Genomic DNA, 18,135 nt, shown 5'->3' on the forward strand with positions numbered 1-18,135 from the left:
TATATATTACTCTTGTTGTGATTTGTATTAATTTATTACGGAGTGAGCCAGGACTTCCCCACAGCCAGGCAGGCAGGATGGCAGCGAGACTGGAGCGGGGTCTCCCCCTGCTTTCGTAGGCCCCCTCAGCCCAGCTCGGCCAGCCCCGCTGCCCCAGGAACTGCATGTTTCTGCCAGGCAACCCCGTCCCCGCAGCGCCGCCGTCCCCCTTTTCAGTCTCTTTTGTAAATGTGCCAAACGCTGCTGAGGCCACGGCCACACAGTAAAGAGCCTTTCGGAGCCTGGTGTGCAGGGTTGGGGGCTGCGCCGGGGAGCAGGGGTGAGGGGGGACCCCGAGGGCTGGGCTCCCCAGGGATCTTGGGCTGGATGCAGAGCAGTGCCGCCACCCGTTCTCCTGACAGGACCCCAGCTCACTAGAGTGGAAGAAGCCATGTCAGAAAAAAATACTGTTTAATGCAGAACCCCAAGGCCAGATCACGCTGGGGATGGTATCCTTGCGTCTGTGCATCCTGGGGGAAGCATGGCCCCATGTCCCAGCAGCAGTGTCTGTCCATCTGTGTACAGCCCCTGAGCACCACATCCTGGCTCAGCTCCCTGCGGGGACAATGGGAGTCAGGGAGAGCTGCAGCACGCCCAAAGCTGGTGGGGCACCCAAAAGGAGTGTCGCAGCAAAGGAGAGCACAGACTCCTGCTCCCATATCCAGCCTGCTCCCGCCACCCCAGCGCTAAGATTCTTGCAAGCAGTAGGGTGTGGGGACAGGGCACCCAGTGTCCCTACATTGTGAGGCATGGCAGCACTGCCAGCTCACAGTGGTGACCACCTGTGTGCCTCCTCACCCTCCACAAGGAGCCGGGCAGTGGAACGGTCATCAAAGGCATCACAGGTGTATGAATCCTCATCTTCAGGGCCTACGCGGTGGATGATGAGCGTGCGGTAGCAGTCCAGGTTGCAGATCTCGTACTTGTCACCAGCGAAAATCTCGGTGTCCCCACGGAGCCAGCGCACCCGGCCCCGGGCATGAGATACAGTGCATTCCAGCGTTGCCTTGTGTCGTGCCAGTACTGTCTTGTCCCGCAGTGGCTTCACAATCCGAATCGGCAGTGCTGGTGGGAGGGAGCCATCAGCATCGCAGGGGGAGTGGGCTCCCATTGGACCCAGTGTGCCGACCCCAGCACATCCCAGCCCTAGTGCCGGAGCCCCACGCCAGTACCTTCCACTCGCAAGCTGGCCTCCGAGACAGCCGTTCTGGTAGCAAAGCGGATGAGTCCTGCGTCCTCAGGGCGCACGCCACAGAGCAGCAGGAAATGCCGAGTCCCTGGGGAGAGAAAGGCTGGCTCAAGGGAGAGCGATGGGCACCCATGGCAGGCCAAGGGGCAGAGACCCCCTACTTTTACCACACAAACTCCCCTTGCTTGAATTCGCCCTTCCTAGACCCAAACTGGGTGCAGGGCTGCCTGTCTGGGGCAGGAGGGTGTGCAGCACCTAGCAGCATCCCTGCACCCCCACCTTCTTGACGTATCTTCACCGTGCTGGAAACCTTGATTTTTTCTCCATCCTGGAACCACTCGCCCTTCACATCCCCATGTGACACCTCGCAGGTGAAGATGGCGTTGTCGCCCTCCTGCACCTGGGCATCCTGCAGATCACGCACGATGCAGACCCGTCGCTCTGCAGGAGAGGGGCAGGATGCCAGAGTGGCCGAGGGCAAGGGAGTGCAGGCAGGCTACAAGCACCCCTGGCAAGAGGGTGGCCATACCCTGGACATGCAGCGTGGCAGAGGCCTGGCAGTCGCCCGTGTCGCAGGTGTAGATGCCAGCGTCAGCCAGGTCGCAGCGGCTCAGCTGCAGGACACGACGCCGGCCCGCTGAGTAGATGCGGCAGTTGGGTCCTGGCCGTAGCTCCTGCCCATCCTGCCCAGGAAGCGTGTGCTCAGACGTGCCAGCAGGCAGCATCCCGCTGCTTCGCAGTCCTCCCTCCCCTGCCCACAGCCCTGTCAGGGAGGGCAGCAGCTGGGGGGTGAAGCAGGGAGGAGGATGCAGCCAGGCACTGCTAGAGGGGATCTAGGCAAACTCTCACCTTGAACCACTTCACCTCCACGCTGGGGCGAGACAGCTCACACTCAAAGCTGGCAACGCCTGTCTCCTGGACCCCGAGGTCCTGTGGGACCCTCACCATTGTGACAGGAGGCTCTGAGGGAGGCGGACATAAGAGGGGGAGGTTTAGTAAGGACAAGACGTGGGCTTAGGGCTGTGGGGACAGGGAGCTGTGCCCAGGGTATCTCAGCATGGGACAAGGGAGGCACTTCCTAGGGGCACTGCCATGGGCAAGCACTCCTCACTGGTGTCTCAGCGGGGTTTGGACACCTGTCTGGGAGTTTCCCACTGCTGAGCTCACATATCCTTCCTGGTGACAGAGGGACACCAGCCAGCATATGCTCAGCATGGCCCAGTCCAGCCCTGGCATCTCCGTTGGGACTGAGTGGCTGCAGAATGGGCAGCACACATTCCTCCCCCTCCTCCCCAGTGCCTGCCCGGTGACTGTACCCCGCACAAGCAGGCGGGCACTGCAGCGCAGGTTGTCAGCGGTGAAGGTGACAGTTCCTGAGTCCTCCAATGCCAGCCCCTCCAGCGTTAGGCTGTGTCTGCAGCCTGTGGCACTGATCCGGCACATGCTGCTAGGCTTCACCCGAATGCCGTCCCGTGTCCAGACCCCAGGCACGCCAGGCTGAGACAGCTCCAGGTGGAAGGTGGCTGTCTCCTTCTCAAAGGTCTCCACATCTGCCAGTGGCATCCGTATTGACACTTTCCGGGCTGCAAGGGACCCATGTTCATGAGCAGGTCCCAGCTCCACCCCAGAGAACCTGGCTCCCCAGTCTTGCTTGCTGGACTGATCCTCTAAATGCAGCCCTTTTTACCAGGCACCCACCCTTGCCCATTCCTGACCTCCACGCTCACCTCCCTCTTTGACCACCCCTTACAGCCAAGGACCAGCTCTGCCCACGGTCCCTCCTCCAGACTGCAAAATCCTTGCAGCAGGCTGCTGCTTTCCCCATCCCCATCCTTATCTCCACCCTTTTCCCCTGCCCTGTCCCCAGCATGGTACTCACGCTCCACGCAGAGCCTGGCCTGCGTGCGGTCATGCAGACTCTCGCAGCGGTAGGTGCCACGGTCGGCGGGGCTGACACAGTGGATGGTGAGGGTGCGCCGGCGTCCCGACTCCTGCATCTGGTACTTGCTGTCTGGCTGGAGGAGGATGCCCTGCTTCAGCCACTGCACCTCGGCAGTCTCGTGGCTCACCTCCACGTCCAGGCATGCGTCCTCATCCTCCTCTGCCACCATATCCTGCAGCTTCCGCACAAACAGCACCTGCGCCTCTGAATGGCCCGTGCACCAGGTCAACATTTTGTCCCAGAGCTGTGCCTTGGGCTGTAGCCCAGCCAGCTCCTGCCCTCTCACCTTGCACACTCAGACGGGCTGTGCTCACCAGTCCCTCAGCATTGGCAGTCACGGTGGCCGCATTGCTTGGCTGACACCGCCGAAGGGTGAGGCTGTGGCACAGCCCACTCCTCGCCACCACCAGCAGCTCACTGGGGGCCACGGGCTGGCCGTTCAGCTGCCAGGTCACAACCACGTCCTCAGGGGATACCAGGCACTTGAATGTGGCATCCTCCCCCTCCAGCACCGTCACGCTCTGCAGCTCTGTGATTATCTCCACCACCCTGGGGACTACAGCCGAGATATTTGGGCACAGCACCAGGTAACCCCCTGCCCTCAGAACTGCTGAGCATCCCCACACCCCCCTGTTCCCAGCTTCCACACTGCCCCAGGGGCAAAGGTGTCTCTGGAGTGGTGGCAAAGCCCTTGGGAACTGCTCACCCTGCACTGTCAGCATTGCCAGCGTCCGGTCATCGTTGGACTCGCAGCAGTACTCGCCGGCATCCCTGGGCTCCACGCGGTTCAGCACCAGTGAGCGTTCTCTCCCGTCCGCCACCATCTGCCAGCGGGGGCCAGGTGCCAGCGCCTGCCCGTCCTTCCGCCACACCACGTCGCCCCGCGCCTTGCAGAGCTCACACCAGAGCACCACCCGCTCGCCCTGACGGGCACGCACATCTGACAGCCCACGCAGGAACTTCACCTGCAGCTCTGCATGGCAAACACCTCCGTGTTGGCACCTGCTGCCACCACGATGGATTTGGCCCAGGCACCCCCCAGTATTCCCTGCCACTCACCTCGGACGCTCACGTCAAACTGCATCTGGTCGTGAGGGGAAAGGCAGGTGTAGACACCAGCGTCCTCCTTGGCCACATTGTGGAGGACAAGGCTGTGCACACGGCCATCCCGCCGGACCTCACAGTGCTCACCGGCCACTGCCGCCTGCTGTGGGCCCAGCCAGGTGACATCAGCTCGCTCCATGGAGGTTATAGCGGAGAGCACAGCGCTGCCGCCCTCCAGCACCAACAGCTTTTCTCGCTCTTCCCGCTTGTTCACAAACAGCACCGGTGCCTCTGTGCCGGAGGAGCACTAGGCTTAGCTGTGCCTTTGCTGGTGGCACTAGCATGCCATGGGAGCATGAAGCATCCTGGTGAGGGACAGGGGACCACTTCTGCTCCTGGCATGGGTGAGGGACACCTCCAGGCTCACCTTTCACATGCAGCGTGAAATGCACCTCATCATCACCAGCATCACAGAGGAAGATGCCGCTGTCACCCAGCTCCACTTGCTTGATGGTGAGGCTGCGTGCGGGGCCCTCGCTGCACACCAGCAGCCGCCCACCTGAGCACAGTGTCTGTCCATCCTTCTGCCACTGTGCCAATGCTGTCTCCGGGGACAGGCGGGCCACCAGTGTCACACTGTCCCCCTCCAGCACCTCCAATGGGCTCTGCGCCTCTTCCTTGTTCACAATGCACACAGGTGGGGCTGGTGGGGAAAGGAGACAAGGCAGGGCTCAGGGATGTCCCCGTGATGTGGGGCAGCACAGGGACAGGACTACTGCAAACGGAGAGGCAGCAATGCTCACAGTGAAACACCATGGGGCAAGGAGCGTTGTGGGGCTGACAGTGATTATCATGCACCCAGCTGCAGGGCTTGCGAGTGGCTGGGGGTCTCTCTGCGTTTGGCTGGAGGTCACGGTGGGAGAGCTGGGGGTCCCGGTGTGGCATGCATGCAGGCTGGCGGGGTCTGACAGTTCAGGGTCCCCTCAGCGAAGGAGCCCCAGGCAGGGCTGGTGGCAGACCCCACTGCTCCTGCATCCCTCCTGGAACAGGCTGCTCAGCAGCTGGGTTGGGGTCATTAATTTTGGTGTCCCCATGGTCTCAAATGCCTTACGGAACAGCGAGGACACCAGCCTGTGCCAGGCCCTTTCCCACCCTGTCCAGCCCTGGGTCTCCAGCTGATAAGGGTCCAGGCTGAGCTCAGGCCTTGGCAGCCAAAGCAGGAGAAGCGGCGCCGGGGAGCCAGCCAAGGCTAAATTTAACCAGCTCCTGGCTGGGGGAGGCAGGAGGGATGCATCTTGCCATGACCCTGACATGCTGCTTCCTGGCTGATGGGTCCTGTGAGGCTGGGTAAAGGACTCCTGTCTTCTCTTGCCATGCTACTGCACTGGTCCTTGCCATCAGCAGGGTTACAGAGGTGTCCCCTCCCCTCGGCTGGCGCTGCAGCATGATCCCACTGTGCTTGGGGTCCCTGGGATGCTGAGGTACTGGCTGCTCACCCAACACCTCAACGCTTGTCACCACACGGTCGCTGGCGGCATCGCAGATGTAGCACCCTGAGTCGCTGGGCTGCACCCCATGGATGGTGAGCTGTCGCAGCACCCCACAGGCCTCTATGTGCACCCGCTCACTCAGCTGCACCTCCTGGCCATCCCGGAGCCAGCGCACAGTGGCATCGGACCGGGAGAGCTCACAAGCCAGCACTAGGTTCTCCCCGACCACCAGGCAGCGATGCTCCGTGGTGCCTGTGTTGCCCACAATGGTCACCGGTGGCTCTAGGACTGGAGAGATGGGCTGTCACCACAGATGAAGCAGCCTGTGCCAGGTGCTGCAATGGTTGAATCCTGTCTGGACCTCCTCTGGCTGCAGCTGGGCAGTGCAGGAGTTTCCACAGAGCCCCTGCTGAGTGCAGCCTGCTCCCCGTGTACCCTCCAGGAGCTTCCCCATGCTCACTGCCACCCAGCCCAGCCCTCCATCAGCCTGGTAGCAGCCAGGGACTCACCTCAGTCCTTGCCCTGCTGGCTGTCCCCCCCCAGGACCTCCTGCTCACCTTCCACGGTGACGCAGAAGACAACGCTGTCATCACCAGTGTCACAGAGATATTCCCCAGCATCCCTGCCTGTGGTGCCCAGGACGACGAGGGAGCGACGTGCCCCATCCTCCTCCAACCGCACATGCCCTGTGTCCTGCAACTTCTCCCCATCCTTGTACCACTTCACCTCCCCATGGGCGTGTGAGAGGTGCACCTCCAGCACCAGATCCTCCATGGCCCGGCAGTGCCGGCGGGTCGGCAGGACATCCCTCTCCAGGATCCTGACCAGTGGGTCTGCAGCACCCAACACCAACAGAGCTGGGGTCTCTGGGTTCCGTGCACCCAGCACCCCTACCAGGCTCTCCCCCGACCTCTCACTTACCCAACACCTGGACGGTAAAAGTAACCCTGTCATCGATGGCATCACAGATGTATTTTCCGGAGTCCTCAGCTCGGGCCATGGGGATGAGCAGGCGGCGGTGGGCATCCTCCTCCTCCAGGACCAGGCTGCCCCCAGCCTCCAGCCTGACACCCTCCTTGGCCCAATGCACAGGTGCATCTGTGCGGGACAGCTCACAGCTCAGCGTCACCGTCTCCCCCACAGACACTGTCACAACAGGAGGAGGTCTGCAGGGCTGCAGGATCCTCACCGGTGGCTCTGCAAGGATGGCATGGCCGTGATGTAAAGCAGCACAGGAGCAACGTGGCCCAGACACCTGTGCCCCAGACAAGAACCTGCGCTGGGGGGCACAGCACCCAGGGCGTGGGTACCCACTGGCTCCATCATTATGGAGAAGCTGATTCCCCTCACCCAGCCTGGGAAAGGCTCCATAGGCCAAGGCCCCATCAACACCTCCCTGCACCAGCGTCCCCACTGACCTAACACCTTGACGTCAAAGGAGACGGCCTCATCTTTGCTCTCGCAGATGTACTCGCCCGTGTCCTCTGCACTGCTCCTGGGGATGAGGAGGACACGCCAGGCCCCCTCTGCCAGCAGCAGCAGGTTGTCAGTCTCATCAACCTCCAGCCCATCCTTGAACCACCTCACAGGAGCATCCAGCACGGAGAGCTCACACCGTAGCTCCAAGCGCCCCGGTGCCTGCACAGGCAGCTCCAGTGAGCGCTGCGGAGGGTGCAGGATCCTCACTGGTGGTTCTGCTGGGATTGTGGATAAAGGGTGTGAGACCTTCTCTGTGCACAGCTCCTGGCTCTGCAGTCCCTACTTACTGTCACTTGCATCCCTGTCCCTGTGGGCCTGCACAGATGCTACTGCCTCTCAGACCAGTACAAAGATGCAGGAGCTGCTTGAGGACAGGGACAGCAGGCACGTGGTGCCAGCCCAGCATGGCTGGAAGCAGGCTCCCACTAGCCCCTGCGTGATGCAGCTGCATTCCCTCCCCTGCGATGCTGAGGGCAGGCAGCAGCATTAGGGACCCCATGGCACAGAGCTGGGGTAACACTACCCTTCCCATGACATCCCTGCTGTGCCACCAACCTGCCACAGAGATGTGGTAAGCGACAGACGTGTCCCCAGCTTCACAGATGAACTCCCCTGAGTCCTGTGGCTGTGCACAGGGCAGCACCAGTTGGCACCTCGGCCCCTCCTGCTCCAGCAGCAGGCTCTTCCCTGCCTCCACCTCCTGCCCATCTTTGTACCAGTGCACTGAAGATCCTGAGTGGGACATCTGGCACCACAGCTCCACTCGCTGCCCAGCTACGTAGGCATGCGGGCCCTCCTCATTGGAGCCGATGATCCTCACTGGTGCCTCTGTCAGGGGACACATTGAGGGGGGACACTCAGCTATGGATGCAGAGGAGCCTTGAGTGAGTACAGGCACCCTCTGGGCAGCTCACCCTTCACGGTCACCCTGAAGCTGGCAGCATCGTCCCCAGCATTGCAGATGTACATCCCTGAGTCGGATGGCACGGCTGCAGGGATGTGCAGCCTTCGGGAGCATCCCTCTGAGCAGATGGTGAGGACCTCAGATGGGACCACGGCCTCGCCATCCTTCATCCAGCAGACAGGAGCATCCGAAGGGGACACCTGGCACTCCAGCAGCACAGGCAACCCTACCAGCACCTCCTGGAGCTGCTGTGCCTCAGGCACTGGGGCAATGCAGACCTGTGGGGCTGAGAGGACCAAGGGCCTGTGTCACTTGGCCTGCACTCTACCTGCCCTGGGGCCAGTGGCCAGGGCTGTCCCAGCCCTGAAAACCAAAGGAGCACCAGGGCTGTGGTGTGAGGCAGCATAATCCGTGGACAGGCAGCATGGCTGTGCCCTGGGTTGCAGGGGGGCAGTGTGGCACAGGGCTCTAGGAAGAGATGGAGCAGCTGACCTGTCCTTGCCCATATCCCCATTTAACCCATGGGCACAGGCTAGGAGATGCTCACAGGGAGCTGAGGGGCAGCCAAGATGCTGCAGCCACCAGTGAGATAGCAGGGAGCTGGGGCAAAGGGAAAAGGGAGAATGCTGTAGCTGTGCATCGCACCCACCTGTCACAGTGACAGTGTAGAAGACAGAGTCCCCGCCAGCGTCGCAGACGTACTCCCCTGTGTCCTGTGGCTGGGCACATGGCAGCACCAGCTGGTGCCGTGGCCCCTCCTGCTCCAGCACCAAATTCTCACCCACCTCTACCTCCTCCCCATCCTTGTACCAGTGCACCAGGGCCTCCGGACGGGACAGCTGGCACCACAGCTCCACGTGTTGACCAGCCACATAAGCGTGGGGGGCCTCCTCATTGGAGCTGATGATCCTCACGGGTGTCTCTGTCAGGGAGAGATGCAGGGCTCAGCTGGGGTGTGAAGACCAGAGTGGGTGACAGTGGCAATCACAGCCCTTTATGGAGTGATGGCTTCATGGGCTCATTGGGTTTAAGGCTGGAAGGCACCACCTCAAGCCCTACTACAAGCACTGGGTTGACCTGCCCAGGGCTCCCTGTGCTCCTCACCCATCACATCCAGGAGGACCACCCAGCTTCCAGGCTGGCTTTAAATCCCTGCAGTGCCCTGGCTCACACAGTACCTCATTATACGTTACACAAGTGTCTCATTAGTGAGTCCCAGCACTACTAATTGCCATCTGTGGTGCCAGCACTGACCTCTGTGGCTGCCCTGCTGGGGGTTGCCCACCCTTCCATCTGTCCACGTTTTGGAGGCTGCCAGGTCTCTCCTGGTGGTTCTGTCTTGGCTCAGCCCTTGGCATTTGCTCACACTTTGTTGCAGAGGTGTGGCTCGCTTGCAGCCAGCACCCTCATCCCTCTGGTTCACTACGACCCAGGACACCACACTGGATCACGGTGCTCACTGAACCACCACCATTAATGGTGGTGGCACGAAATATGTGCCACTGCTCACATCTCCCTGCTAACTTAAGTCAAACCTCTAAAGCCAGAAGGTCTCCTAGTACAAGCATGAAGCGCCCAGCCCGCCTCTCTTCTGGGAAAAGGTCAGGATGCGTTGCCTGCCTGCAGCAGCCAACACTGCCTGAGCAGCCACACACGTTGCAGTGGGCTGTCGCTGGCCTGGACTGTGCTATGGTGCCCAGCCTGCCCACAGCTCTGGGCAGCACAAGGCACAGCCAGCACCAGAGCGTGCTGGTGGCTGAGCAGTGACCTGCTCTTCTCACGATCAACAACTGCCCTGTGCTGGGCCTCTGGGCTGCAGACTTCCCAGACAGTTTCCAGCTGCAGTGCCCGGGCTCGGCAGTGCACCGCAGCCCCAGAGTGTGGGAGAGCCGCGCGGCGCCAACGTGCAGCATTCAACCTGCACCACGCTGAGCCTGCATCCGCCCAGCTCCCTGATCAAACGCTCGGCAGGTGCCTGTCTCCCTGGATCTGCTAAAAGCAATCATGTCGCTGAAGTGCAGCTGGAGATGATGAATGGCATGGAGGCGAGGAGGGGGTGAAGTTGAGCCCTTGGTGGGCAGCACTGCTCTAGCCCCAGCCCTACTGCCAGCTTGGAGGGAGCCCCAGCACTTGGCAGCTGCTGGAAAACCCAGAGGCCTGCGGGGGCGGCCAGGCTTGAGGAAGGTGGGCTCCACGCCACAACAGCCTCTGAGGGATAGCTGGGATGCCTCCGGAAAACCCAGGCATGCCATGGCAGTGTGCTTGCAGCAGCCAGCCTGGCACTTGTGCCAGAGAGGTGCCAGTCTGAGCCTCCTGGCACACACACTGAACCCTGGCAGTGACACTGATGTCCAAAGCTGATCAAACTGAGTCAGCCTCTCTAAGACCCTTCTGCTCGAAGTTATGCAAAGCTGCTCAGCTGAAAAGCTGAACTTCAGCAGATGGTGTTTCCCCCTTGCAGCTTAGGGAAGCTGAGCTCCCCTGCCCCACACCCCCACAGGGCAGATGATGTCTCCTGCCTCTGCCCAGAGCATATGCTGCTTGTCATTCCCCATAGTGATTTTGCCTTTGTCACACTAAAACTGTTTGTTCTTCACCCTCTCAGTGGTCACCACTTCACTGACTCTTCTGGCATCTCTCAGCACTCATCCCAACTTCTTTCATACATCCTCTGCCATCAGCTTTGGCACTTAGCCACATATTAACACTGCGGAGAGGTTTTACCACTGCGGTCATGGAGCCTTTAAACTGGGCTTTAGCTCTGCCCCCAGCCGCCTTCCTGTGGTTGTAGGATCGTGGGTTTGGAGGCCAGTAAGGGGAAGTCTTTCACTTGCTTTCAGCTTTCATTACCCTCTGCCAGCCGACGATGCCAGCAACCCCTCCATGAACAGGGCAGCCACCACAGGATGTTGTCCTGATCACACACAGCAAACACTACCCAATCATCGGTATCCAGGCAACCGCTAATTTTTAGGTCAGCAATTAACACTGTCCATCAGAGCGATGTTCAACTCTGAGTCACCCTACACCAGGTGCTGGGCACTTGTATCCACTATTTTTAGGAGCTCTGAGGAGGGCTTGTTTACCACCCATGGGAGAGGTTGGGCAAATACCCCATCATGGGGGTGCTGGGTGCCAGCCCTCAGGCATATGAGTGTTTTGGACCAGCAGAACAAACTCTTCCCTTTGCCAGTCAGTCTGGGTGGTTTTATGCACCAGAGTCACTGCAAAGACCCTGCCCACCTGACCTGCTGGTGAGGATGCAGCAAGACTATCTCTGATGAGTATCCCCAACCCCAGAACAGCTAGCAACAGTGACACCAACAGCGACATGTGCTGTGGCACCCCGCCAAAGAAAGTCCCACAAGAGACCAGTGACCCAATCACTCCATTTGCATTACACCCACCTGCCACAGTGACAGTGTAGAAAACAGAGTCTCCACCAGCATCACAGACATACTCCCCTGCATCCTGTGGCCGGGCACAGGGCATCACCAGCTGGCACCTCGGCCCGTCCTGCTCAAGCACCAGGCTCTCGCCTGCCTCCACCTCCTCCCCATCCTTGTACCAGTGCACCAGTGCTGCTGGGCGGGATAGCTGGCACCACAGCTCCACGCGTTGACCAGATGTGTAGGCATGGGGGGCTTCCTCATTGGAGCTGATGATCCTCACCGGTGACTCTGACAAGGATAACGTGAGGCTCAGAATGGGTGGCCAGCTAATGGCATCCACAGAGCCCTATCACGGGGGCAAGAAGAGGGGCAGGCGCACTGTCAGTAAGTGGGGCCCAAGCTCCCACACACAGTCCTCAGCTCACCCGTCACAGTGACCACAAAGCTCACAGCATCATCCTTGGCATCACAGGTGTATGTGCCAGTGTCCGAGGGACCTGCTGAGCGGAGGAGCAGCCTCCGCACACAGCCTTCTTCTTGCACTGCAATGACGTCGTCCAGGGGCACGGCCTCACCATCCTTCAGCCAGCGGACAGGGGCACCTGGAGGGAACACCTGGCACTCCAGCAGCACAGGCATCCCTGCTGGCACTTCAAGGAGACGCTCAGCCTCAGGCGATGGGTCGATGTGGACCTGTGGGGCTGAGAGACATCATGGAGGGATGAGAAGCATCCTCCAGCACAAAAGGCTCCGTTTCTCTTCTGACAAGACCCCAGGGCAGCGCCCTGCTCACCTTGTACATGCAGTGTGGCTGAGTCCCACACACTGCCAGACACGAAGGTGACTTGGGCCCCGCTGTCGGCCAGCTGTGCTCCCTGGATCAGCAACGAGTGCTCCATCCCATGTTGTTGCACTCTGCACCGGCCATCAGACTCCTCCTCACCCAGCCTGGCGCCGTTGAGGAACCAGGCACCATTCACTATGGCTGACAGCTCCAGGGAGAACAGCGCATCCTCACCATCTCGCACTTGCACATCCCGCAGACCCCTCTCCAGGCGAGCTGCTGGGGCTGGAGCACAACTGGACTCAGCCCCAGTGGGACTGACCAGCACCATACAATGGCAAAACACACAAGCTGGCTCCTGGAGAGAGCCAGGTCCCGGCAGGGTTCCCCAGAGCAGCACTCTCACCAAGATGCACGGAGCCGGGAAACTCAATGGGGTCACTCCTGCCGTGCTCATTGACGGCACAGACGCGGAAGCAGTAGTCGGCCTCACGGGGCACGCTGTCACCCAGCACTTGCACACGGCCGGGCAGGTCAGTGGCGAGGCACTGCACCCACTCACCCCCAGCTGCTTCCCGCCGCTCCAGCAGGTAGCGGCTGGGGGGGTGGAGGTGGGTGTTGGGCGCTGGACACCATGTCAGCAGGGCCACGTTGCTCTCTGCCACACTCATCTCAGCTGCCACAGGCGCACTCGGTGGGTCATGCTTCACACCTGCAAGTAACAGCCCATATTGCCTGCTTGGGGACAGCAGCGAGGCTCCCTGTGGGTAGCGAAAGGGCGGAGTGGGGCTACACAGCCTGTTTCTCTGGGGATCTTCTCTGCGATAGAGAGGATGGAGAAGACAGAGAGAATGGTCTTGCTCCTGTGTAGCACGGTGGTGGTCACAGAGGTTTGTGAGTGCCAGCAAGGCTTGGGCCCTGGAGCCCTGCTAAAAGCCCCCTTTCTCCCCCAAAAGCCATCACAACATCACATTCCAGGTGTAGTGAGTGCCCATCCCATCTGTTCCTCATGTTATCCACCATGAATGGGCAGGACAAAGACATGGGGCATGTCCAAGCCTGGGACTTACACTTGACCCGGAGCTGGGAGGACGTCTGTGACTCCCCAACAGCGAAGGAGATGATGCCTGCATCTTGGCGGGTGACGTGCACCAGCACCAGAAGGTGTGTCCTGCCGAAGCTCTTCAGCACGGTGCGGGGCGACTCCTGTAGCTGCAGCCCATCCCGGCTCCAGCAGATCCCCTCTAACTCATCCCGTGTCTCCACACAGAAAACTGCATTCTCACCCTCCATCACGTCCAGCTTCCGTGGCAGTCGTTTTGTGATCACCCCTATGGGAAGAGATGTGCGAGAGCTGGGGAGGGACGCTGGGGAGCAGAGTGGGCTCCCCGGGGTGAGAAGGAGAAGGAAGAGGGGAAAGAGGTCAAGGAGGGGCAGCAGTAGGTACCACACCCAAATGGTGAGAAGGCAAATGCTGAGGGCAGTGGGGAGCATAGAAAGGAGGGGGATAGGAAGGTAAAGCCATACCACCTGTGACATGCCCCCACCTCGCACAGAGACCTCAGCAATGCTGCGTCCTTTATCCTTCATCTGGCAGAGGTATATGCCATCATCATCGGTACGGGCATCGCGGATGGTCAGGCGCCGCAGCACGCCTTTCTCCTCCATCACATACTTGTGGCTGGGCTGCAGCTCCCTGTCCTCCAGGTACCAGGCCGTTGGGATAGTCTCCAGTGGCACCTGGCACTCCAGCACCGCGTCCTCCCTCTCTGCCACCTCCACATCCAGCAGCTGCACCTGGAACCGCAGCCGGTGCTCTGCCACCATGAGAGAAAGGTGCTGAGGGCACATGGGGCACAGCACCTGCCAGCAGCCTGTTTCTTGGTGTGTTCCCAGCTCACACAGTGCCCAGCCTGGGGCCGTTCTCTGCCCCTCTCCTCTTTGGCATACGTGGGATGGGCACTGCGCCAGGAAGCACAGCTTCTGGGGTCAGGGGAATCAGGGCACAGGCTGGGAGACCTAGAGATGCCCTGACATCTATCAGCAAATTTTGGGGGATGCAGGAACATGCACACCAGGATGCTGTGGCAGGCGTCTCAGCAGAGGGGAGCACGAGGGTGTGGAGGGGATGCACCCAGTGCCAGGTCACCCCAGCAGCAGGCTGTCCCCAGCCAGCAGGGTAGTGCTGGGAGAGAGAGCTGCCGCCAGCACAGAGACTTGGAGCTGTGCCCTGCAGGGCTGTCCGCCAAAACCACTCAGCACTTCCAGGGGAATTTGTCACCCAGGCACTGTTCCCCCTCCTCACTCACAGCTGGACACCGCAGCCCTCCAGAGATGCTGCCTCTTGCTCACAAGGAGAGAGGGGCACTGAGCAGGGAACAGCTCCCCAGGGGACCCCAGCGGCCCCAGCTTCCAGCCCACAGCTCCATCCGGAGGAGCCTGAGGTGACCCCAGCTGCATGGGGCAAAAGGGCCCTCGGGGGTTCTGGACTCACACACAGACCCATCCCTGCGGAAAAAAAAACCTCTGGATCCCCTCAGTGCCCGGCCGCCCCCAGCAATGCTTGGGCAAAGTCCTACCTTTCACCTGGAGCTGAACTGCGCTGAGGGTCTGGCCAGCAGTGTTGGATGCGGTGCAGACATACAGTCCCTGGTCCTGGGGTTTGCAGTACAGCACCTTGAGGATGAAGTAGCCCTCCCTGTCCTCATAGACAAGGTGCCTGCGGCCAGGGGTGAGGGGCTCCCCATCCTTCTGCCAGACAATCTCTGGCTTGGGCTTGCCAGTGATGTAGCAGCGAAACTTGGCGTGCTTCCCTGCACTCACGGTGAACGCCTTGGCTCCTGGCACCCTGGCCGGCACTGTGCCGTTGGGCACCCAGGTCTCTGGTGCCACATGCTGTCCTGTTGTGTGCCTCTGCAGCCGCTGCTGCCGCTCTGCCAGCAGTTTAGAGCCATCAGCAGGAGAGCCATTGGGAAGCCCATCCGGCAGTGCGCGGGGTTCAACCAGGAGCACGGCAGCAGCTAGGGCCTCCCGGGAGCCACTGTGTGCCCGGCACACGTACACCCCTCCATCTTGGGGCCGGGCACCAAAGAGCTTCAGGAAGTGCCAGTTCTTCGGCTCTTGCCCCACCATGAAGTGGCTGCTCTCAAAGACGTCAGAGAGCTTGTGCCCGTCCTTCTCCCATTCCAGCACCGGGCAAGGCTGCCCGGACACTCTGCAAGTGAACGTCACATCCCCTCCACGACACACTCGTGTGGACAAGGGGGCAACAAGAAAGGTGGGCGCCTCGCCACCGGAGCATTTATCCTCCTCTTGGGGGTCTCCCTCCTCCACTTTGAGTGTGGCAGCAGCATAGGTCTCACCAACACTGTTCCTGGCCTTGCAGATGTAGAGCCCACTGTCCTGGGGAGTGGCGTGGGACACCAGCAGGCTGTACAGGTCCCCCTTGACTTCCACATGGAAACGGCCTGAGGACTCGATTGGGGTCTTGTCTTTCTCCCAGAGGATGCTCGGCTGGGGGTCACCTGTGATCTGGCAGCTCAAGACTGCGTTGGCACCACTTTGTACTGTGAATGCACGTGGATAGGCCAGGAACCTGGGGGCTCCCCTGAGACCTTCCATCACCACCTCCCCAAGGTCACAGCAGGAGGCTGCCCAGAGCAGCAGTGGAGATCATCAGCCTAGAGGGATGCAGAGACCAGCTACGGTTGGGGCTCAGAGACCAGCTGAAGCACCACCGGGAGGGACACGTGCTGGGAATGAAGCCCCCAGCACCGAGCCCATGCTGCAGGAGCAGCTCCCTCTGTCCGCGCACCCCAGCCCCAATGGATACACTCCCATCTCAGACCAAATCACCCATTTTCCAGTGCAATGGTAATAGAAGGGGTGACACAAGGCAAATCTTCGCACAGAGGAGCAGGGGTACCCACAGCCCAGGCTGCCTGCCCCAGGGTTGCAGAGGCAACCCCTGCCTAGATGGGGAGCACGGGCAGCTGCTCTCTGGGTGCTGGGGATGGGATGGGGGAGGCAGGACGGCCCCAGCCCGCCCCTTCCACACCCGAGGAGCATTCCTGCAGTATCGGGTGGTGGCAGAGCCACATTTCAGCAGCATCTGGGCTGGCTCAGCAGGCAGGTGCTGACACGGGGCTGTCGTGGGCAGGAGGCTCCCGTCCGGATCTGGGCGCTTCCTCCCAGGATCAGAGGGGCAGGGGAGCAGAGAGACCCCCCTGCACCCGGCTGTCGCCCCGCAGAGCGGTGCCCTGGGACAAAGCAGAGCTCTTTGGGAGCAGGTCTCCCTCCACACTGTGGTTCCAGAGGCAGTATTCAGCCTTGGGGTACTCGAAGCCACGTCTGGAAATAATCAGTCCCAAAGGACACAGGGACGGCTGGAGAGATGGGTCCTGCTTTTGGAGGGCACGGCTTCCATTCCCAGTGCTGTGGGTAACCGTGCCCACAGTCATGGGGAGGAGTTGGGCAGGGTGCTCCCTGCTTCCTCGGGGCAAATGCACCCCAGCCTCTATCTGCACCACGGATGGGGCTGACGCAGAGGAACCGGCCTCCCTCAGGCAGTCACAGGGAAGAGAAACCAAAACACTCCCTGGCTGAGCCTGAGGGGATGGTGGGAGAGGGCTGGTCCCTGAGGAGTGGCAGGGACCTGGGCCAGCTTCTAGTCTCAGCCTCCTACCCCTGGGTCAGTGCATACTGAGCCACCTCAGTAGCCACGTTCCCCAGGCCCACGGGCCACTTCACGGCAGCTCCCACAGACCAACACAGCCCTGATGGCTGGGCTACCCCGCTGCCCCCTTCAACCACCCCCTTCCCCAATTGCTCTGCCCCATATGGTCCCACAACCTCGTTCCCCATAAACACACACCTCGCTCTGCTGCCTCTCCCCCGTGTCTCCCAGCACCAGCACCAGCTCCTGCTGCTTCCCTCAGCTCCGCTCACGGGTGTCAGCACGCAGGGAGCAAATGTTACAAATGCCTGCAGCTGCTGTCCCCAAAAATACCCTCTGATGACACACTGGTTGATAAGACTGAGCCTGCTCCATTCAGCGCCTCGCTGGGGCAGGGCTGGCCTATGTATAGCAGCAACCTGGTGGGACAGCCGCCCAGCCCGGAGCGGGCAGGCAGCACTGCGCCTCTGAAGCCCTGCTGTGCTGCAAACCTGCTCGTGTCTGGGTGCCAGGCCGCTCTGCAGCAGGAGGCAACACACCATGGAGGGTGCGTGGCATGGGGGGCACAGTTTGGCATGCACAGCATGGGGTGGGACACCAGGCTGCAGCGGGATGAGACATGCCACACAAGACATGCTGCTCGAGGTGGAACGCACCACACTGGATGCTGTGTGAGATGCCAGGCAGCACAGGATGGGATGTGTTGCACTGGCCACGCTGTGTGGGATGCTGGACTGCAGGAGGAGTGGTGGGAGTGTGCAGGCTGCCCTCCACCCTGCAGGGCAGGCAGGACTGCTGGGTGGGGGGTGTCTGGCACTGTCACAGGCCTCAGGCAGCACAGAAACTTCTTGCCATCCTTATCTCATATCCCCAGAACCTTGCCAGCTTCCAGGCTGCCCTGAAGATGCCACAGACCTTCACGCAGCCTGCCCTCTCCAAGACCTCGCCGCATGGCCTGGCCTTCCTCATGATTTTGGGCCATCTCAGCTATCCCTGGCATAAGAATGCCTAGTCTGTACTCCCAACATGTGCCGTACTCTGGAGCACGACAGGGCTCAGGACCCCATCAGGTCCCTGCTGTGCACAGCCACTGCCACCTCCCACTGTCCCCCAGAAGTCTCAAATTTGCAGCTCTTCCAGCACGGGGGGCATCCAGCACTGGCAACTGCAAAGCTCACCCTGGGTGCCCCCTCTGTC

The 18,135-nt window shown here is 60.9% G+C and overlaps 1 protein-coding gene across 3 annotated transcripts; it reads right to left on the reverse strand.

Moving 5' to 3' along the window:
* Positions 1-112: 112 nt before the first annotated feature.
* On the reverse strand, positions 113-17,251 carry OBSL1 (obscurin like cytoskeletal adaptor 1). 3 transcript variants are annotated; one of them, XM_054070480.1, is made up of 27 exons: positions 17,137-17,251; positions 14,843-15,943; positions 13,811-14,080; positions 13,334-13,594; positions 12,670-12,975; positions 12,273-12,548; positions 11,905-12,180; positions 11,495-11,767; positions 8,737-9,009; positions 8,098-8,373; positions 7,739-8,011; positions 7,123-7,398; positions 6,626-6,901; positions 6,262-6,537; positions 5,711-5,992; positions 4,642-4,917; positions 4,230-4,505; positions 3,877-4,143; positions 3,457-3,726; positions 3,108-3,374; positions 2,545-2,811; positions 2,078-2,190; positions 1,758-1,911; positions 1,508-1,669; positions 1,212-1,316; positions 838-1,104; positions 113-594 (listed from the first exon to the last, which is right to left on the reverse strand). In XM_054070480.1, exons 2-27 carry the CDS (start codon positions 15,882-15,884, stop codon positions 587-589), a joined length of 7,068 nt encoding a protein of 2,355 aa, XP_053926455.1. In that variant the 5' UTR covers positions 15,885-15,943; positions 17,137-17,251; the 3' UTR covers positions 113-586. The 3 variants fall into 3 exon arrangements, with proteins under 3 accessions (XP_053926455.1, XP_053926454.1, XP_053926456.1); XM_054070479.1 differs by having other exon boundaries at positions 7,123-7,401; XM_054070481.1 differs by lacking the exon at positions 6,262-6,537 and having other exon boundaries at positions 7,123-7,401.
* Positions 17,252-18,135: the final 884 nt, after the last annotated feature.

Source organism: Cuculus canorus, chromosome 6, assembly GCF_017976375.1.
Source record: "Cuculus canorus isolate bCucCan1 chromosome 6, bCucCan1.pri, whole genome shotgun sequence".
In the NCBI taxonomy this organism is placed as follows: Eukaryota; Metazoa; Chordata; class Aves; order Cuculiformes; family Cuculidae; genus Cuculus; species Cuculus canorus.

What these genes read in the sequence shown, in the direction of transcription:
- OBSL1 (XM_054070479.1), bottom strand. Translation starts at nt 15,884, where the DNA reads ATGGAAGGTCTCAGGGGAGCCCCCAGGTTCCTGGCCTATCCACGTGCA. An exon ending in TGCTGAGGTCTCTGTGCGAG is followed by an intron (nt 13,595 to 13,810) that starts GTGGGGGCATGT and finishes CTCTTCCCATAG; the next exon opens with GGGTGATCACAAAACGACTG. An exon ending in GGCAATGCTGACAGTGCAGG is followed by an intron (nt 3,727 to 3,876) that starts GTGAGCAGTTCC and finishes TCTCGGCTGTAG; the next exon opens with TCCCCAGGGTGGTGGAGATA.